We start from the raw sequence: 22,061 nt of genomic DNA, 5'->3' as shown, positions 1-22,061 counted from the left end.
AATCTTCTGGTTTTGTTTTGCTTTTTTTCAGTAAGAACACGCCTGGAATCCTGTAGGAGTGGTGCAGTGGCCTAGCGGTGAAGCTGTGGGTTCAATCCTAGGTAGGGGCATATATTTCTCTCTCTCTCTTTGGAGAACAATGAGAAATTACCTGGTTATGTCAGCGCTGTCAAAAAAAGGATTGTAACTTATACAAAACTATTTTTAAAGCCATTTGTATCTTAAAAGTTTTTAATTTTCAATAAAGGGTTCCTTTTAAAAGAGAAATTATCTGCTGCGAACTCTGCATTGGCGACAGGAAGGGCATCCGGCAAGTAAACACAGGACAGTTGCCTTGACTCTGCCCTGATGTAAGGGATTGTTGTTGTTAGTTGCGAAGTTGTGTCCGACTCATTGCGACTCCCAAGACTTCCAGTGTTGGGGCATTCACAACTTCTGGAGGCAACTTCTGTTCCACTGATTAATTGTTCTGACTGTCAGGAAATTTCTCCTCAGTTCTAAGGTGCTTCTCTCCTTGATTAGTTTCCACCCATTGCTTCTTGTTCTGCCCTCAGGTGCCTTGGAGAATAGCTTGACTCCCTCTTCTTTGGGGCAGCCCCTGAGATATTGGAAGATGCTATCATGTCTCCCCTGGTCCTTCTTTTCATTAAACTTGACATACCCAGTTCCTGCAACCGTTCTTCGTATGTTTTAGCCTCCAGTCCCCTAATCCTCTTTCTTGCTCTTCTCTGCACTCTTTCCAGAGTCTCCACATCTTTTCTACATCGTGTGGACCAAAACTAGATGCAAATATTCCAAGTGTGGCCTTCCCAAGGCCTTATAAAGTGGTATTAACCCTTCACGTGATCTTGATTCTCTCCCTCTGTTGATGCAGCCTAGAACTGTGTTGGCTTTTTTGGCAGCTGCTGCCCACGGCTGGCTCCTGTTTAAATGGTTGTCCACTAGGACTCCAAGATCCCTCTCACAGTTACTACTATTGAGGAAGGTACCACCTATACTGGACCTGTGCATTTCGTCTTTCTTGCCTAAATGTAGAACTTTCCTCTTTTCACCATTGAATTTCATTTTGTTAAATGGCGCCCAATCTATAGAGGGATTCAAGAATTTTCTGGGCTCCAGATGCCTTACCTGCAAAAGCCACAATTTTTACCACCTCTCCAGGTGCAAGGGCGTGGTTTAAGATCTGTTGCTGTTCACTAGTAAGTTGTAAAACAGGCCTGTTGATCAACAGAAGAAGAAGTTATATAGGTGGCATCTCCCACCCACGAGAATAGCCAAAACGTTTAGAAATGCAACGCCAAATTGTTGGAAATGTGTTCAGCAATCCAGCATATACTACCATATGTGGTGGTCGTGCCAAAAAAACAAAAGAATATTGGCGGAAAATCCAAAAGTGGCTGATAAAGATAACCAAAGAGGAAATAGAATTCACACCAGAACTATTTCTTTTGGGAATCATAAACAATAAATATAACAAGGGGGTAATTTACTTAACAATACATATTGTTACAGCGGCAAGAATGGTCCTTGCCCAAAAATGGAAAAACAGGGGAATTCCATAAGAAGGGGAAATAATTAGGAAAATTCTGACTTGTGCTGAAATGGATAAATTGACGTGGGAATTGAAGACGAATCAGAATATTATAAGATCTGGGACAAATTTTATCGATGATTGGAACCAAAAATGAAAAACCCCAAATAAGCAAGGACTAAGATTTATAGAATGGAGATTAGAATTATGTATGAAACTATAATAGTGAAAATGTGTCAGATAAAAACAAAGCAATATGGTTGGAAATGTGATATTTTTATATTTGTAAACACGAAATAGATCTAATGTTAAAAAGCAGGGTGGTTATAAGGTATAACTTTATATCTTAGCATATATGGCATAGATTTCGCCAGGGCAGTAACACTGTGTCCAATGTTTTAATTTGTGTTCAATAGAAAACTTTTAAAAAAAGAACAAAAAATACCAGAAGTTATAAATGTTTGTGAACCTTGTGTAAGGTCACAGTTGTTAACAGGTACTTGCCAAGCCGCTAGTCCTCAACGTACAACCCCCAATGGAGCCCAACGTTTCTGCTGCTAAACAAGATTATTGTTAAGTGGGTTTTGCCCTATTTTACGACCGTTCCCGGCACAGTTGTTAAGTGAATTGCTGCAGTTGTTCGGCTAGTCCCACGGTTGTTAAGTGAATCTGGCTTCCCCAATGACTTTCCTTGTCGGAAGGTCTCAAAAGCCGGGGGTTGGACTAGAGCTGAGCTGGCTGGAGAATTCTGGGAGTTGAAGTCCACAAGTCTTAAAGTTGCCAAGTTTGGGAACCACTGGAATATTCCATTCTATATAAAAGGGGAATCACGTGACCCTCCAGGAGACTGCAACGGTCATAAATATGAATCTGTTGTCAAATGTCTGACTTTTGACAGGGAAAAATGCTTTAAAAAGTGAAAAAAAGCTGGCCTGCATCAAGAGGATTTCACCCCTGGTCAGGAGACACCTAGGACTGCAATCTGTAGCTTACCGCTGTAGTAAAACTAGGAGTATCTTTGGTAGGGAGGGCTGTGTGTGCTTTGGGGGGGGGGGGGGGGAAAGTACGCAATCTAGCACGAGAGTCAGTTTGGTCTAATGGTTAAGGCACCAGGCTAGAAAGCAGGAGACAGGGAGTTCTAGTCCTGCCTTAGGCATGAAAGCCGGCTGGGTGACTCTGAGCGAATCATCAGGAGACGGTGAGTTCTAGTCCCACTTTAGAAGCTGAATGGATACCTTTGGGTCAATCACCAGGGGACGGTGAGTTCTAGTCCCACCTTAGGCATGAAAGCCAGCTAGGTGATTCTGGGCCAATCACCTGGAGACGGTGAGTTCTAGTCCCATCTTCGCTATGAAAGCCAGCTGGGTGACTTTGGGCCAATCACCTGGAGTCAGTGAGTTCTAGTTCCACCTTTGACATGAAAGCCAGCTGGGTGACTTTGGGCCAATGACCAGGAGACAGTGAGTTCTAGTAACACCTTAAGCAATAAAGCCAGCTGGGTGACTTTGAACCAATCACCAGGAGACAGGGAGTTCTAGTTCCACCTTAGACATGAAAGCCAGCTGGGTGACTTTGGGCCAATCACCTGGAGTCAGGTGAACCTGAACTTTCACTATGAAAGTTGGCTAGGTGACCTTGAACCAGTCCGCAGGAGATGGTGAGTTCTAGTCCCACTTTAGAATGAATCCAGATGGGTGACTTCAACCAATCAACAGGATGTAGTGAGTTCTAGTCCTGCCTTAGGCATGAAAGCCAACTGGATGACTTTGGACTAGTCTCTCTCTCTGTCTCTCTCTCTGTCTCTCTGTCTCTCTCTCTCTCCCTCTCTCTCTCTGTCCGCCAAACCCACCTCACAAGGCTATTGTTGTAAGGAAAGTAGGAAGAAGCTGTATTGTATATATATTCGCCCCCTGGAATTAGGTGCAGGAATAATAAAAGCAGGATACCAATCTCTCTATATAAAAGCAAAATACCACTCATGCATCATCACGAAATCTCCAGAACCGTAAAGCCTACAAACTTTAAATTTGGCACGTATGTTCCTCTTGGCTTCTAAGCTAAACAAGATTATTGTTAAGTGGGTTTTGCCCTATTTTACGACCGTTCCCGGCACAGTCGCTAAGTGAATTGCTGCAGTTGTTCGGCTAGTCCCACGGTTGTTAAGTGAATCTGGCTTCCCCAATGACTTTCCTTGTCGGAAGGTCTCAAAAGCCGGGGGTTGGACTAGAGCTGAGCTGGCTGGAGAATTCTGGGAGTTGAAGTCCACAAGTCTTAAAGTTGCCAAGTTTGGGAACCACTGGAATATTCCATTCTATATAAAAGGGGAATCACGTGACCCTCCAGGAGACTGCAACGGTCATAAATATGAATCTGTTGTCAAATGTCTGACTTTTGATTGTAGGCAGTTAGCACCCAGCCCTCTGCTAGAAAAAAGGAAATATCCTGGGGAATATTGAAAAGGCAGAATATTATATTTTCCCTGGATAAGAAATGGAGAAACATGTTTTTAGGCAGGAAACAGACTTACTCTTAATAGCCCCCCCCCCTTTGTCAATGGCCATTAAAAGGCCTTAGGCAGTCTATTCTACATAACAAAGACATCCCCCTTCAGATGCAGGGCGATGGGATTAAGGCATGATAGTATTAGCCCTTTACCTATCTCACCACAGGGCTCCTGGGAAGAAGCAATGCTCAACCAAACATGGACTCAAAGCACAACCTACAGAGTTGCTCCTGCATGGCTCCATGGGAGTCTGACAACCAATCAGAATACGAGATCAAGATCAAAAGGCCAGAAAGGGCATAAAACTAGGGACTTTCAGCATCTCTGCCCCTTTTTCGTCTTCACCCAACATCTGGAAGCATCTGATCCCCCTTTTCGGGTTCAGGAGCTCAAGCCAAGTGATCCTGTCCATCATTAAACCATCTTTCCAAGCAGCCTCCATGTTTCCAGTGTCTTCCCCCCCCCCCCCCACTTGCAACTGTACCCAGAAGGACATTTTCTTCCATCAGATCACACGACCACGAGGATGCCACAACGGCCATAAGGGTGGAAAACGGTCGTAAGTCACTTTTCCCCCCCAGTGCTGCTGCAACCTTGGTCATTAAACAAACAGTTGTAAGTCGAGGACTACCTGGGTTAACCTACAAAATTAATTTACCCACCTGAGGCCTAAGGTGGGATGGTGTTGAACAGCCGGGCCGCAGGGGAAATTTTCCAGGTGATACAGGCAATAAAAAACATTGTAGTGAAGCCTGGAAGGATACAGAAAAGGGGAAACGTGAAAACGAACCTCAAAAAACTCTGAAATGGTAAAAAAAATCAGGGGAAAAAATTAAGAGACGGGGAATAAACACACCTCAGTGGATTTCTGCTGTAAGGAACTGACTCTTGAAAGTAGCAGCATCTTTCTGGCAGAGAAAGGCGGAGCAAAGTTGCAGCTGCTTTAACGAGGGGGTGTTTTATTTTATTTATTTACTAGCTGGATATCTGTGCTGCGCTACGCAACTATGCGACTGGGCTTGATAAATCGACCCTTGCAGCTTGGAAATTAACGAGTACCATATTTTTCGGAGTATAAGACGCACCGGAGTATAAGTCGCCCCTTAGTTTTTGGGGAGGAAAATAGGGGGGGAAAATCTGCCGATCAGGTGTTCATTTTTTATTCCCATAGCACCAGAAAAGCAAGCAAACATAATAGTATAATCAAAATGATACTTTTTGCCCCCTTTTTAAAAAAAATCTTAAAGATGTCTGGGCATTCAGCCAAAAGTACTTAACAGCTTGTAAAATGTAACAAAGCTGAATCAACAAACCAGCCCAGTGCGTGCCTGAAGGAAACCATTGAGAAAACTCAGGAAAAATCCCTGCCTTGCCCTTAAAGGGATTATCTCCAAAAGAATAAAATTACATAGACACAGGAACTCTCTGCCTTGCCTTTGAGAGGATTATGTCCCAAAAATAAAAACTGGACAAAAGTACTACCTCTTAAGGCAGTCTTTAAATCCTTTCTAGTTGGCTTCTCCCAGATGGAAGAACCTTTTTCTCAGTTCTAATGAGGTGCTAATGAGTGATCTTCCCTGATTTGCACCACATTAGGGCTGAAAAAAAGCTTCCAAAAATCTACATTAAAAATATGGTACTTAACATTGGCCTCTCCTCTTCCCTTCTCTCCCTCAGGCTTGCCCCACAGAGGCCTCTCCTATCTTATGCCCTTCTCTCCCTCATTCTAACTCCTTAGCATCAGAGCGTTTTTCAGGTGGGGAGGGGGAGAAGAATGCCTAAATTCACTACCCGCAGGCTGGATGAGTCACATGCTGGCCACGCCCATGACCAAGTGGCAGTTGGAACAGAGTTCTTTTCAGGTGGGGAGGGGGAGTGGAATGTCTTAACTCCTTAGCATCAGAGCATGTTAATAATAATAATAAAAGAAATACTAATGATCGGATGGTCATTTCCAAAAATCCTTTCTTAGCGAGCACTTAGAAGCCAAGAGGAACATACGTGCCAAATTTAAAGTTTGTAGGCTTTACGGTTCTGGAGATTTCGTGATGATGCATGAGTGGTATTTTGCTTTTATATAGAGAGATTGGTATCCTGCTTTTATTATTCCTGCACCTAATTCCAGGGGGCGAATATATATACAATACAGCTTCTTCCTACTTTCCTTACAACAATAGCCTTGTGAGGTGGGTTCGGCGGACAGAGAGAGAGAGGGAGAGAGAGAGAGAGAGACAGAGAGAGAGACTAGTCCAAAGTCATCCAGTTGGCTTTCATGCCTAAGGCAGGACTAGAACTCACTACATCCTGTTGATTGGTTGAAGTCACCCATCTGGATTCATTCTAAAGTGGGACTAGAACTCACCATCTCCTGCGGACTGGTTCAAGGTCACCTAGCCAACTTTCATAGCGAAAGTTCAGGTTCACCTGACTCCAGGTGATTGGCCCAAAGTCACCCAGCTGGCTTTCATGTCTAAGGTGGAACTAGAACTCCCTGTCTCCTGGTGATTGGTTCAAAGTCACCCAGCTGGCTTTATTGCCTAAGGTGTTACTAGAACTCACTGTCTCCTGGTCATTGGCCCAAAGTCACCCAGCTGGCTTTCATGTCAAAGGTGGAACTAGAACTCACTGACTCCAGGTGATTGGCCCAAAGTCACCCAGCTGGCTTTCATAGCGAAGATGGGACTAGAACTCACCGTCTCCAGGTGATTGGCCCAGAATCACCTAGCTGGCGTTCATGCCTAAGGAGGGACTAGAACTCACCGTCCCCTGGTGATTGACCCAAAGGTATCCATTCAGCTTCTAGAACTAGAACTAGAACTCCCTGTCTCCTGCTTTCTAGCCTGGTGCCTTAACCATTAGACCAAACTGACTCTCGTGCTAGATTGCGTACTTCCCCCCCCCCCCAAACACGCACAGCCCTCCCTACCAAAGATACTCCTAGTTTTACTACAGCGGTAAACTACAGATTGCAGTCCTAGGTATCTCCTGACCATGGGTGAAATCCTCTTGGTGCAGGCCAGCTTTTTTTCACTTTGTAAAGCATTTTTCCCCCCACCAATTCGCCTGGACCAGCAGGAAAAAAAAAATGCTTTAAAAAGTGAAAACAAGCTGGCCATGCCCACCCAGTCACATGACCACCACCACTAAGCCACGCCCACAGAACCGGTGGGGCAAAAAAAAAAAAAATTAGATTTTTACCATTGCTTCTGATCTTTTGCAAACTGACCTGTTACTGATGTGGACCTCGTTGTCTCGCATGGCGTAGAGTAGGCTGGCTGTGGAATACAACATCTCAAGGATATCCGTCAGCGACATGGTGGAGCTGGGTCTTTGGAGACAGGCCACCATCTCCTGGACATCGCCAACACCTCCGGCAAGGAGCACCGTGGCCGCCATCAATGCCCGAACATAGGCCGGCTGGAAGAACACGGGGGGAATCCTTATAACAGTGGTTCCCAAACTTGGCAACTTTAAGACTTGTGGACTTCAACTCCCAGAATTCTCCAGCCAGCTCTGCAGAGCTGGCTGGAGAATTCTGGGAGTTGAAGTCCACAAGTCTTAAAGTTGCCAAGTTTGGGAACCACTGCCTTATAGAATCAACCTCACTGCGCAGAGGGTCGTGGGTTGCCCCCTCCCCTCTTTGGAAGAGCTTCAGAGCTCCCGCTGCCTTGAGAAAGTTCAAAACATTCTCAGAGTGGGATGATTTGAACACTTTGGTATAATTGTATGTAGCGGCCATTTTATATTAGAAAGATCTTTGTATATCAAACGGATCCATGATGATGTAATGAACAATTGATTATATATACATGTGTGTGTGTGTGTATGTGCGTGCGTGTGTGCGTGTTGCATTTGTGCTGATAAATAAACAAAGGGAGACTAGTATAGATCTATTTCAAGCTATTTAGCTCTCATCAGCTAGCCATACCCTTACTGGGATTCGAACCTGGGCTGTTTTTACATGTTAGGCAGTTGTATTAGCCTCTAAGCCACAAGCTCTCCTCCCTTATCAGCTGAGCCAAGGAAATAATTAAGTGTTATGTCAAAGCACCTGGTATGCCCAAATACTATTTTTCTTGAGGGGGAGGGGGATTTAAGCCCGCCAAGACCTACTTTCTCTTTGCGGCCGTCCAAATCCGGAAGATTCTTGGCGATGCAGACTTCCGCCTTGAGAAAGAGCGAGTGGCGCTTCAGACACGCAAGGACAGCAGCGGGATCCTTACAGCGGCAGCTCCGAATCGCAGCCGCGCACCTGGATTGGGAAGAGAGAGATGGACAGGTGAGGGCCTTATGCAGGCAGTCCTCAACTTACAACGGTTCTATTTAGCGACCGTCCAAAGTTACAACGGCGCTAGGAAAAAAAAGGGACTTATGGCCGTTTTTCACAGTTACGACCTTTGCAGCATCCCCGTGGTTGCGCGATCAAAATTCAGAGCAACTGACTCGTACTTATGACGGTTGCTGTGTGAAGTTGTTTCGTGACCTTCTGGTGAGCAAAGTCAACGGGGAAGCCAGATTCGTTTAACAACCAGGTTGCTAACTCATCAACTGCAGTGATTCACTTAACAACTGTGGCAATGACTTCATGATGGTTGCAGCATGCTGGGGTGTGATGTCTCCCTTGGACGACTCCACGGATTCTTCCTTGGAGGCCGGCTCAAAGGAAGGATGAGCTCATTCATTCCACATCAGGAACTGGGTTAATTAATGACTCTGATCAGCCGGCCGAAAGAGATTTACAGGGGTCTTCGGCCGAGGACAGCTTGCAGGGGCGGACGGTCAGTGAAGAGGAAGAGAAGCTGCCTTCCGAGGTGGATCCGAGAGCACTCAGGGCAGAGAAAAGACAAGAGCAAAGGAGATCTGCCAGATTGCTTGGGAGAAAACCCCACTTGTCTTGATTGGCTGCACCAGAAGGCTATTTATCGCAGCAGGTGGAATGAGGAACTGTTGGTTTGTGTGTTGTGTGTGTGTTTGTTCCTTGTGCTTCCTGCCTTGGAAGACTCTGAACTTCTCTTGCCAAGAGAAATGACGTGGGTGTACTTCCGTATGGCCTGGTTGGTTTAAGTTCGCTGGATGGGCTTATTTGTGGGAGCGACTTTCCATTGTTTTATGGACTACTAGCTGGATACCCGTGCTTCACGACGTAACTATGTGATCGGGCTATGCAGGAGAAATTCAGCTCACAATCCATTGGCTCAGAGGTGGTCTTCGCTTCACAATCCTTTGTGGTGGTCGGTGAGTGAAACACATAAGGGAATATCGCTCCCGCCGCCTTGAGTCCGGAAGTAGTTCCATAGGTGGAAAGCGTAGACATTTTGGTGAGGAGCTGACATTTAGTAGTGTAAGGAGCCCCAGACCGCCCCTGAGTGAAGGAGTGGAACGTCTACCGGTGTGAACTGAGGTAACGGAATGTGAGGGGAAAACTGGCAGTTGGAACAGAGTTCTTTTCAGGTGGGGAGGGGGAGTAGAACTCCTTAGCATACAGAGCGTGTTAATTACTGTATAAGAAATACTAATGATCTGATGGTCATTTCAAAAAAATCTTCTCTCAGCGAGCACCTAGAAGCCAAGAGAAACAGACGTGCCAAATTTCAAGTTTGTAGATTTTAACGGTTCTGGAGATTTCGTGACGAGTGAGTGGTACTTAGCTTTTATTTTATGGACTATTGGATACTGCCCTGAGGAATAACTGTGGCCTGCTTGTGGCTGGATTTATTTGGGACACTTCTGAAGCTGGGGGAAGCCAGCTTCGCTTAAAGACCCCAATGGTTCACTTAATGACGGCAGTGATTCACTGAACAATTGTGGGGGGGGGAATCATAAAATCAAGCACACTTAGCAAAGAAAATGCATACTGCTCCCCATTGTGGTCGTAAGTCAAGCCCCAGACGTAGACCAGGCTACCCCGTTAACGAAAGCAAAGGAGATGGTTTGCGGTTGCGATACCGAAGGCCACTCACCGGATAAATCCCAGCATGCACCGGGGATGCTTCTTGGTTAGGCCGTACCGTTGCAGAATGACTCGAAGGGTGAGAGAGGCGTGGTCCACTCCCTTCAAATACTGATAGTAAATTTTCTTCCAAGGAATGAACTAAAAAGCCAGGGGCAAAACATCGGATGTTAGGATTTGGGGGCTTGGCTAATAAAGAATTCTGTTCTGTTCCTTATTTTATTCTCTTCTCTATTCTCTTATATTCTTAATTCTAATTCTAATACTCTACTCTGATTCTATTCTATTCTATTCTCTATTCTATTCTCCTCTTTTCTTCTCTTCTCTATTCTAGTCTCGTCTAGTCTGGTCTATTCTCTCCTCTTTTCTATTCTCTATTCTATTTTATTCTCTTCTCTTCTGTGCTATGCTATGCTATTCTCTTTTCTCTTCTCTCCTCTATTCTCTTCTTTCCTCTATTCTATTCCCTCCTTTCTATTCTCTATTCTCTTCTCTTCTATGCTATTCTATTCTCTATTATCTTCTCTCCTCTATTCTATTCTATTCCCTCCTTTCTATTCTCTATTCTCTTCTCTTCTATGCTATTCTATTCTCTATTATCTTCTCTCCTCTATTCTATTCTCTCTTCTCTCTATTCTCTTCCCTCCTCTCTTCTCTATTCTTCTCTTCTCCCTAGTCTATTCTATTCTATTTTCTCTTCTCTTCTCTATTCTATTCTCTCTTCTCTTCTCTTCTATGCTATTCTATTCTCTATTATCTTCTCTCCTCTATTCTATTCCCTCCTTTCTATTCTCTCTTCTCTTCTCTATTCTCTTCTCTCTATTCTCTTCTCTCCTCTATTCTATTCTCCTCTTCTATGCTATGCTCTATTATCTTCTCTCCTCTATTCTATTCTATTCCCTCCTTTCTATTCTCCATTCTCTTCTCTTCTATGCTATTCTATTCTCTATTCTCTCCTCTATTCTATCTCTATTCTCTCTATTCTTTTCCCTCCTCTCTTCTCTATTCTTCTCTTCTCTCTATTCTATTTTCTATTCTCTTCTCTGTTCTCTTCTCTTCTATGCTATTCTCTATTATCTTCTCTCCTCTATTCTATTCCCTCCTTTCTATTCTCTATTCTCTTCTATGCTATTCTATTCTCTATTCTCTTCTCTCCTCTATTCTATTCTCTATTCTCTCCTCTCCTCTATTCTATTCTATTCTCTATTCTTTTCTTTTCTCTATTCTCTTCTCTCCTCTATTCTCTTCTCTATCTCTGCTTTTCTCTCCTCTATTCTATTCTCTATTCTCTTCTCTTCTCTCCTCTATTCTATGCTATTCTATGCTATGCTATTCTTCTCTCCTCTTGTTCCTATTCCTGTTCTATTCTTCTTGCAATCTAAAAGCTACTTGCCAAATGGAAAAAAAAAGGTTTCCAATCAGAAGAATGTCCCGGATCATGATAGTTAAATCACGGAAGGAGCCGAGGTGGCGCAGTGGTTAAATGCAGCACTGCAGGCTACTTCAGCTGACTGCAGTTCAGCAGTTAGGCTGTTCAAATCCCACCAGGCTCAAGGTTGACTCAGCCTTCCATCCTTCCGAGGTGGGTAAAATGAGGACCCGGATTGTTGTGGGGGGCAATATGCTGACTCTGTAAACCGCTTAGAGAGGGCTGAAAGCCCTATGAAGCGGTATATAAGTCTAACTATTGCTACTATTGCTATTGCATTCAAGGGAGAGAAAAGGTTTGCCCCAGCTCCCGTCCACCCTTCCTGAGACAACGGCCTCCCTTACCTTCACGTCCGAGATGATGCACTTCCAACGTCGACACACCAGGCAGAGGTTTTGGAGGAGGTCCACCAGAGGCACCAGGGCGAAGATCTCCTGGAGGAGTTCATCCGGCAACTTCTCCATCGTTCCCTGAGGTACGTCATCCCCGGATGTGGTTCCGAAGAGCCCAAAGTGGGCATCAGGAAGAGGATCCACCTCGACGTCGCGAGCTTCCTGCTTGACCGTTCCATCGCCTGGGCTTTCCCCAGGAAGCCTCACCAACCACGGTTCGTGACCTCGGACCTCCCGCCCAGCGCTTCCGACGGAGTCGCCAGATCCGTGGGAGAAACGCAATAGCTTCTTGGGGGGCGCCAACGTGTCCGTTGCCTCGTCAAGAAGACTGCAAGAGTCGTCCGAGTCGGACGGCCAGTCACCAGCGAAGTTCTCCTCAACTATGGCTTTGTGGCTCTCCGCCATGTTGCTGGAGCATGGCGGGGCATGCGATCTGCTCTTGAAGTAATCTGTGATGGTCCTTTGGTGGCCTGAGGGCAGAAAGGGAAGACAAATGACAGCGCCCAGGAAGAAAAGCAGGTGGACAATGGCAAGGATCTGCCATTGTCGAGGTGGCGCAGTGGTTAGGGTGCAGCACTGCAGGCCACTTCAGCTGACTGTTATCTGCAGTTCGGCTGTTCAAATCTCACCGGCTCAAGGTTGACTCAGCCTTCCACCCTTCCGAGGTGGGTGAAATGAGGACCCAGACTGTGGGGGCTATATGCTGACTCTGTAAACCGCTTAGAGAGGGCTGAAAGCCCTATGAAGCGGTATATAAGTCTAACTGCTATTGCTATTCCTCGACTTACAACCATCCCATTTAGTGACCGTTCGAAGGCACGGGGGAAAAAAGGACCGTTTTTCTCATATGGGACCGTTGTGGCATCCCCACTGACAACTAACCCGTACTTATGACGGTTGGAACTGACTCATATCTATGGCAATTGACTCATATTTGTGACGGTCGCAAAGCCCCTGGGTCACGTGGTCTCACAAGCAAAGTCTACGGGGAAGCCGGATTCACTCCACAACCTAACTTAGCAACTGGGGCGATTCACTTAACAACAGGGGAAGGAAAGGTCGTAAAATGGGGCAGTATTCACTTCACACCTGTCTCGCTTAGCAACATAAATTTGGACTACCTGCACTGCCTTCCGTATCTCCTACTTAAGCAAGGCTTCTCCCTGGTCTCAGCTCATAAACCCTGCAACCTTGAAACTAGCCAGGAGAGGAGAGGATGTGCAGGGCCCTTGGTTTTCTTGCTCAAGACGTTTCATGACCCAACTGTGGAACGTCTTCAGTGATACACGAGAGTGGGGTTTGTGGAGAGGAGGAGGTGGGGGAGGAAGATGAGGAAGGGAAGGGAAGGAAAAGAAAGGAAAGGAAAAGAAGAAGGAGAAAGGGAAGGGAAGTGGGAGGAAAGAAAGGAAAGGGGAAAGGAAAAGGGAAGGGGAAGAAGTAGGAGGAAATAAAGGAAAGGAAAAGAAAGGAAAGGGGAAAGGAAAAGGAAAGGTGAAGAGGAAAGGGAAGGGAAGGAAGTGGGAGGAAAGAAAGGAAAGGAAATGGAAAAGAAAGGAAAGGAAAAAGAAAAGGGAAGGGAAGGAAAGGGAAGGAAGTGGGAGGAAAGAAAGGAAAGGAAAAGAAAGGGAAAGGAAAGGGAAAAGAGAAGGAAAGGAAAGAGAAGGGGAGGAAGTAGGAGGAAAGAAAGGAAAGGGGAAGGAAAGGAAAGGGGAAAGGAAAGAGAAGGGGAGGAAGTAGGAGGAAAGAAAGGAAAGGAAAAGAAAGGAAAGGGAAAAGGAAAGGAAAAGAAAGGAAAGGGAAAAGGAAAAGGAAAGGAGAAGGGGAAAGGGAAGGGGAGGATGTGGGAGGAAAGAAAGGAAAGGGAAAGGGAAAAGGAAAGGGAAAAGGGAAGGGGAAGGAAAGGAAGTAGGAGGAAAGAAAGGAAAGGAAAAGAAAGGGGAAAGGGAAGGGAAGGGGAGGAAGTGGGAGGAAAGAAAGGAAAGGAAAGGAAAAGAAGAAGGGGAAAGGGAAGTGGGAGGAAAAAAACGAAAGGAAAGGGGAAAGGAAAAGAAAAGGGAAAGGAAAGGGAAAAGGGAAAGGAAAGAGAAGGGGAGGAAGTAGGAGGAGAGAAAGGAAAGGAAAGGAAAGGGAAAAGGAAAGGGAAAGGGGAAGGAAAGGAAGTGGGAGGAAAGGAAAGAAAAGGGGAAGGGAAGGGAAAAGGAAAGGAAAGAAGGAAGGGTCTCTCCGGCCTTAGTGATCTTCATACACATTTCATGGTCCAACCAGATAACATTATCAGTGCCAGGAGGAGGTGGGGTTTGCTGTCTGTATACTCGTGGCTGTGTAAACAGGGAGCCAACCTCTAACAGCAGGGGACAAACGCAGCACCCTCCATATCTTGCATCGCAACGACACAACCCCGCTTTTTTGTGGTTTTTAACCAAGGCCTCAGAAGACGCGGCAAGGGCCCCCGAAACCATTAATCCTGGTATTTTAAAGTAACCACTTCCTTAGTCTTGCAACGCAATGCAAAGGATCACAACTCATCACACCTTTGGAAGGCTGCCTCCTCCTCCTCCGAGGAGTTGGGCCAAGGCGCCTACGGGAATCTTGGCTGCCGGGCCTCTGGTTGAGGGGCTGCGTCAGGGCGGCTGTGCCTTCTGGGCTCTGACGAAGGACTTCACAATCACTGGCGGTCAGGCGGATTTTCTTGAAAGACCTCACTGGCTCAACAGGGGAAAAAAAACAGAGAAAAACGGCACTGGATGGAAGAAGGCGTCCTAGAGAAAGACATAAGCAGGGTTCCCTTGCAAACCCAGACCCCCTGCAAACCCCAATTGATGGTTTAAGTGTGGTCACAGCCGATGGCATTTTAAGCAATCCACAAGGGCCCATCCGAGCATCACTCAGCATGAATAATTTGCAGAGCAGTATAATTCAGCATAGAGTAGCGAGATAGGCGGCAAATGAATTGAACACATTAAAAAAAACAACACATCATTTTGCTTTCAAGACAAGATGGTTGTTAAAGTACAGTATGTGAGATTTTGGTGCATTCCCCTTATAATTTTATTTATATTTATTTGTTTAGGTGATAGATGGATGATAGATGATGATGGAGAGAGAGAGAGACAGACATAGACACACAGAGAGAGAGAGACAGACACAGAGAGAGAGGGAGGCAGAGACACAGAGAGAGAGAGAGACAGAGAGACAGAGACAGAGAGAGACAGAGACACAGAGAGAGAGACAGAAAGAGAGAGACAGACAGACAGAGACAGAGAGAGACAGACAGACAGACAGAGACACAGAGAGAGAGACAGAAAGAGAGAGACAGACAGACAGAGACAGAGAGAGACAGACAGACAGACAGAGACACAGAGAGAGAGAGAGACAGAAAGAGAGAGAGAGCCAGAGACAGAGAGCCAGAGAGAGACAGAGAGACAGACAGACAGAGACAGAGACACAGAGAGAGAGAGACAGAAAGAGAGACAGACAGAGAGACAGAGACAGAGAGAGACAGAGACACAGAGAGAGAGACAGAAAGAGAGAGACAGACAGACAGAGAGAGAGACAGAGAGAGAGAGACAGACAGACAGACACAGAGACAGAGAGGATGACAGAGGAAGGGAGAGAGGGAGGGAAGGAAGGAAGGAAGGAAGGAAAGAGAGAGACATAGGCAAGAGGAAGGAAGGAAAAGGCAGGGACAAGAAAGGAAGGAAGAGAAAGGCGAAGGAAAAGAAGGAAGGAAGGGGGAAGAGAAATAGATAAGTAGATAGATGACAGCTAGAGAGTGGTGGGGGAGAGAGAGAGAGATATTTAGATAAAGATATACCAAAGTCATACACTGGCACACATTAAAAATGAAATTCTGTTGCCCTCTTTCAAAAGATAATACATATATACCCATACACACACACATTCTCTCCCCACCCCGTGGTAGTGTGTGGTGTGTGTGTGTGTGTGTGTGTGTGTGTGTGTGTGTGTGTGTGTGTAAAAATGTATACACCCACCCACAAACCTTATTAATCAATGTCCAGTTTGAATACAGAGTGGGGAAACAGGAAACTTGAGAAAACTAAGCATAAATAAAAATAAAGAGATACAGAAGAAGATTGCAATTCAGTGCCCAAGTTGACCTTGCATGCAAAGGGATAATTGTTCGCCTCTGGCTTAATAGTAATAAAATTGAACTCCTGGCTGACTCCAAAGACTTTGGAATTTCCATGAGCCTTGCCATTAAGGCAGGGGTGTCCAAACCTGGGAACTTTAAGACTTGTGGACTCCCACTCCCAGAATCCCCCAGCCCGAATGCAGGGGATGATAAGACGTGTCATACCCCCCAATATACCCGGAGGGCGCCAGGTTGACGATGGTCGGGTTGCAATGGACTTCCCCACCCCTCCCCTCCCTTCCTCCCAAACAAATTACTTTTCCCCCCACAAAATCCGAATGGGAAATAATTCGGCCCGGATGACAATGCCTTCCCAGCTCTAAATACCCAGAATCTAATTAGCAATTAATTATACTTTCCATTAAATTTGGGAGCTTAAGACTTACTCTGACTTCCGCCCACTTTGCAAACATTGCGCGCGCACCGCAACTTGCTCCCAGCGAGCGCACCCTAACCTGCGGACGCTTCGGCCAAACCAAAACCCCGCCTCTTGCCCGCAGGACTGATGATGGGTTCTCTGCCGTCCTATCGCAGAGCTCGCTCCTTATTGCTCCTCCTTCTTGATGCGGAAGAGTGGCCCGGTACGGACCAATGAAAAGTCGCGCACAATTGGACGGGCCCCTCCCTTCCCCAAAGAGAGGCAGAAAAACTACAAGCATAGAGTACCAGACAGCACTCGCTTCCGGTCCCCCGTCCCCCTCCTTTTGTTTGGGAGTGGGGGATGCTGCATTGTCAAAGCCTCCTTTGAAGTCCCAAAGGTGCTTTTTTTCCCCCCTAAGAGGCCGCTGGACTTGTTTTTTTTTCTTTTGAAGACGTTTTGCTTCTCCTCCAAGGAGCTTCTTCAACTCTGCCTGAATGGTGGAGGACGGAAGGATTGATACTCCTTGCAGACAGCTAGTCATTTGCATCCTTTCAGAGCAGTGTTTCTCAACCTTGGCAACTTGAAGATGTCCGGACTTCAACTCCCAGAATTCCCCAGCCAGCGAATGCTGGCTGGGGAATTCTGGGAGTTGAAGTCCGGACATCTTCAAGTTGCCAAGGTTGAGAAACACTGTTTTAGAGGGTCGTTGAGGCCACTTGGAGGCTCATCTGTGTCCTCAGGGTCTCCTGAGTGGTGCAAATGGTTCCTGTAATCTGCAATTTCTCTCTCTGGAAATCCATTCCTACTCCCACACCATTCAAAGGGTCTTCCATCTCAAATTGTGGAGCTAAAAGTCTGTAGAGATTCTCAATCATCCATGGTTGCCCCAAAGGTGCTTTTTCAGGAAGCAGCTGGACATTTCGTGTTTTTTTTCTTCTTTTGGAGACGTTTCACTTCTCATCCAAGAAGCTTCTTACTCAAGCGAGTAAGAACCTCCAAGTGGCCTCAATGACTCCCCTACAAGGATGCAAATGACCAGCTGTCTGCAAGGAGTATAAATAAGTGATGAAATTCATTTCTGTGGGCGTGGCTTGATGGGTGTTGCAGGGGAAGGATACTGCAAAATCACCATTTCCACCCCGCTCTGGGGCCAGCTGGAGGTGGCATTTGCCGGTTCTCCGAACTACTCAAAAATGTCCACTATTGGTTCTCCGGAACCTGTTGGATTTCACCCCTGGTATAAATCCTTCCATCTTCCACCACCATCCAGTCAGAGCCAAAGAAGCTTCTTTGATGAGAAGTGAAACGTTTTCAAAGAAAAACTAGAAAAGTACAGTTGCCTCCTAAAAAAAGCAACCATGGCCTGGATGATAGAGAATCTCTAGAGACTTTTAGCTACACAATTTGGGATGAAGATCCTTTGAACGGTGTGGGAGTAGGAATGGATTTCCAGAGGAAAAAGTGCAGACTACAGGAACCATTTGCACCACTCAGGTGACCCTGAGGACAGAGAGAAACCTCCAAGTGGCCTCAATGGCTCTGTAAAAAGGATGCAAATGACCAGCTGTCTGCAAGGAGCATCAATCCTTCCATTCCCCACCATCCAGTCAGAGTTGAAGAAGCTTCTTGGATGAGAAGCAAAATGTCTTCAAAGAGAAAGAAATAAACCTCCAAGTGGCCTCAATGACTCCCTAAAAGGATGCAAATGACCAGCTGTCTGCAAGGAAAATCAATCCTTCCATTCCCCACCATCCAGTCAGAGCTGAAGAAGCTTCTTGGATGAGAAGCGAAACCTCTTCAAAGAAAAACCCCAAAGCCCAGATGCCTCCTGAAAAAAGCACCTTTGGGAAAACCCTGACCTGGAGGACTGAGAATCTCTACAGACTTTTAACTACACAATTTGAGATGAAGACCCTTTGAACGGTTGTAGGAGTAGCAATGGATTTCCAGAGGAAAAACTGCAGACTACAGGAACCATTTGCACGACTCAGGAGACCCTGAGGACAGAGATAAACCTCCAAGTGGCCTCAAGGACTCCCTAAAAGGATGCAAATGACCAGGTGTCTGCAAGGAGCATCAATCCTTCCATCCTCCACCATCCAGTCAGAGCCGAAGAAGCTTCTGGGATGAGAAGGGAAACGTCTTCAAAAGCAAAAATTAAAAAATAAAAACCCAGTTGCTTCTTGAAAAAAGCACAAGAGGAATTAAGGAGAAACTTCCTAACAGCGACGCCAATTAACCAGGGGAATAGCTTGCCTTCAGAAATTACGGGCATCCCTGGAGGTTTTTAAGAAGAATCTAGTCACCTGCCTGAAATGGTATTGAGCAGGAGACTGGACTAGAAGACCTCCAAGATCCCTTCCAGCTGTATTCTATTTTAGGGCTATTCTAGGTCAAGGGCGTCAAATTGGTGGTCTCCGGGCTAGTTGTATCAGGCGCAGGCCATGCCCACCCCAGCTCTGTGAAGTGGGGGGGGGAATGTGATGTGTCACATGACCGTGAGTTTGACACCCGTGTTCTCGGCGTTAAGTTAGTAACACCGTTGTTAAGCAAATCTGGTTTCCCCATTGCTCCTTGCGTGGTCAGAAAATGGGATCCCCTGCTCTTAGGACTATGCAACTGTCGTACAGTCAATTCCCAGGATTCTCCAGCCAACCTGCTTTAAGATACGTGGACTTCAACTCCCAGAATCCCCCAGTTAGCACTTTCAAATGGGTGGACTTCAACTCCCAGAATCCCCCCATTCAGCATCTACATCACAAACCCCTCTTGAAGTTCTGTCTTGTCTCTCTGCTTCCTGGGGAAATTGTTCCAGGAAGAAAAAATTGGGCTCGTCCGGGATTTGAACCCGGGACCTCTCGCACCCTAAGCGAGAATCATACCCCTAGACCAACGAGCCAGCTGTTTCAGATGCCTCCCAGATGTTCTCTCCAGACACGCTGCTAATTAGAGGCTCACATTCCTTTCTTGGCTCAGGGCAACTGGCAGAACCAGTGATTTGCCACGTCCACGCGCCTGTTGCTTGTACATTTTTTGGGGGAAGAAAAAATATCTTTTAACACTTTATTCCGATTTGGGGTTGTCGACCAAGCACGTCATCCAGGAAAGGTTGTGCATGATGAGAGATTGCATAAACATTCAAACTTATTTGTGTAAATGAACGAATTTAAATCTATTTCATTGCACAAACGTTCAAATGCAAAAGTTTACATTTTGCTGGAGATACTTGGGAAGGAGTACACTCCAGCATCCACAATTTATTAAATGTACCTGCCATTCAAGCCCGGTGACTCTGGGGGTAGGGGATTATGGGAGAGGGAGTCCTCCTAGCATGGATTCAGATGGCGGCCCTGCAGCTCCAAACATTCCCCCCCCCCAAAAAAAACCTCAATCCAATTTATGGAGAAGAGAAAAAATATATATGGGTAGTTCTCATTTAGCAGACACCATTGAGACTGGCAAATGAAGCAGTCGCTAAATAGCAATAGCAATAGCAGTTCGACTTATATACCGCTTCATAGGGCTTTCAGCCCTCTCTAAGCGGTTTACAGAGTCAGCATATCGCCCCCACAGTCTGGGTCCTCATTTCACCCACCTCGGAAGGATGGAAGGCTGAGTCAACCTTGAGCCGGTGAGATTTGAACCGCTGAACTGCAGATAACAGTCAGCTGAAGTGGCCTGCAGTGCTGCACGCTAACCACTGCGCCACCTCGGCTCAAGGAGTACCATGGCAATTTGGTGGTGGCCCCCAAGGGAGCAAGCAGGATTAAACATCAGCCTACTTAGCTCCCTGCAATACTTCAAATTCAGCGGCCCCAACAAGGCTTAAAATGGGACGCAGTGGCTCAGTGGCTGAGCTCGTCGATCAGAAAGGTCAGCAGTTCGGCAGTTCGAATCCCTAGTGTTGTGTAACGGAGTGAGCTCCCGTGACTTGTCCCAGCTTCTGCCAACCTAGCCGTTCGAAAGCAGGTAAAAAATGCAAGTAGAAAAATAGGAACCACCTATGGTGGGAAGGGAACAGCGTTCTGTGTGCCTTTGGTGTTGAGTCATGCCAGCCACATGACCACGGAGACATCTTCGGACAGTGCTGGCTCTTCGGCTTTGAAACGGAGATGAGCACCGCCCCCTAGAGTCAGGAACGACTAGCACATATATGTGAGGGGAACCTTTACCCTTAACAATTCTTACTAGCCTATTTACTTGCACAGCAGAAAAGATTTATAAGTGCGCCTGGTTTAGTGGTGATGGAGAATATGGGTGAAGGGTTTTTGGAAAGTATCAAGGGGAAATAGCTAGCTTAACAGCAGAAGTAAATAATTAGAATAACAGGAAAGTTCCTAAAACTCCAAGGATAACCATAACCATAAAATAACCACCCAGAAGAGGCTCCAGAGTAAGGATTTAAGCTGCAAAATAACTGTTGTTTAATGATCCTGTAATCCCTTGCAGGATGGAATTGGGGCAACTGAATGGCACTCAGTGCTTACTGGCCGGATGCCTTTCTTGTCACCAATGCGGAGTTTTGTCCTGCAGATATATTCTCATTGTCCCCCCGAGGGAAATACCAGTCTCTACCTAGGATTGAACTCATAGCCTCCTGATTGTGAGGGGAGCTCTCCACCTCTAGGGCACTGTACCACTCAAGCTGCAAAATAGCTGTGTTGGAAGAAAAATCCAGCCAGGTCCCAAGTCAAAGAGAAGCCCTCTCCCAGACAAATGAAATATCCTAGGAAATATTGAAAAGGCAGAATATTTCTCTGGATGTGAAAAGAAAGAAACATGTTTTAAAAGACAGAATAGCTGCCTGTAGCTTCCTGCCCATCCCCACTTTGTCAATGGGCCATTAAGAAGGCCAAGCTAGTCCCTTTACATAATAAAGAGTTCTCCACTTCAGCTCCAGAGTGATGGGATTAAGGCATGATAATATTGGCCCTTTATCTAACTCGCCACATGGCATCTGAGAACTCAACCAAACCCGGATTCAAAACGCAGCCTAGAGAGTTGCCCCTACGCATGGACCCATGGGAGTCTGACAACCAATCAGAATACAAGCTCAAGATCAAAGGCCAGAGAGGGCATAAAACCAGGGACTTTCAGCATTTCAGCCCTTCCTTCTCTTCTTCTCCACCAACATTGAAGCATGTGATCACCTTTTCTGTCTGTTCAGGACTCAAGCTATGTGGTCCTGTCCACCATTAAAACCATCTTTCCAAGCAGCCTCCATGTCTCCAGTGTCTTTTCCCCCACTTGGAGCCGAACCCAGGAGGACATTTTCTTCCAACACTCCATTGTGGTCGTAAGTCAAAGACTAGCTGTAAGGGCTTCCGCATCTGGAGGGCGCCAGGTTGACGAACGCTGGGCTGCAATTCGGTGCCCCCCCCACTCCTTTTCCAAAGCAATTGAATTATTTTCCTCCAAAATCAGGATGGCAATCTCTTCCAGCTCTACCCTCCAAAATCTCATTAGTAATTAATTACTAGTTAATTAATTAAATTTTAAATGTTTTTAAAAAATTAAACCTGGTTGCTTGGAACTACTTGGTTGAGCTCAATCTTAATTTGCAAATAAGCCACCAGCCCCTCTTGCAAGCGCAACTCAACTTGCCTCCGCCCCCCCCCCCCCGCCCTTTGGCCACGCGCAACCTAGCCTGCTGACGACTCCGCCCGCGAAACTCGCCCTCTGTGCTATCGCGGCTCCTCCTTCAAGCGGAAGCGTTGCCAGGTGCCGACCAATGAGGCGTCG

At 46.2% G+C, this 22,061-nt stretch overlaps 1 protein-coding gene and 1 non-coding gene across 2 annotated transcripts in view; both read right to left on the bottom strand.

Annotated features, from left to right (window-relative positions):
- FBH1 (F-box DNA helicase 1) overlaps nt 1-16,433 on the bottom strand; it is a 37,707-nt gene extending 21,274 nt beyond the window's left edge. Inside the window, exons 1-8 of the mRNA XM_087722673.1 lie at nt 16,345-16,433; nt 14,337-14,507; nt 11,758-12,275; nt 9,995-10,125; nt 8,148-8,286; nt 7,261-7,451; nt 4,697-4,786; nt 1,129-1,217 (exon numbers count right to left, since the gene is read on the bottom strand). Of these exons, the coding sequence (XP_087578799.1) occupies nt 1,129-1,217; nt 4,697-4,786; nt 7,261-7,451; nt 8,148-8,286; nt 9,995-10,125; nt 11,758-12,275; nt 14,337-14,507; nt 16,345 (1,330 nt within the window). The 5' untranslated portion in view covers nt 16,346-16,433. The remainder of the gene's footprint in view (nt 1-1,128; nt 1,218-4,696; nt 4,787-7,260; nt 7,452-8,147; nt 8,287-9,994; nt 10,126-11,757; nt 12,276-14,336; nt 14,508-16,344) is intronic.
- Nucleotides 16,434-19,146: 2,713 nt separating this feature from the next.
- On the bottom strand, nt 19,147-19,218 carry TRNAP-AGG (transfer RNA proline (anticodon AGG)). Its single transcript has one exon. It is a non-coding gene; the product is annotated as a tRNA-Pro (tRNA).
- Between the last annotated feature and the right edge of the window lie 2,843 nt (nt 19,219-22,061).

This window comes from Thamnophis sirtalis, unplaced genomic scaffold, assembly GCF_051295495.1.
Source record: "Thamnophis sirtalis isolate CommonGarterSnake01/CBP01778 unplaced genomic scaffold, rThaSir2_p1.2 scaffold_9, whole genome shotgun sequence".
In the NCBI taxonomy this organism is placed as follows: Eukaryota; Metazoa; Chordata; class Lepidosauria; order Squamata; family Natricidae; genus Thamnophis; species Thamnophis sirtalis.
The sequence above is the reverse complement of the archived record's forward strand: the minus strand, read 5'-3'. Positions and strand labels throughout refer to the sequence as shown.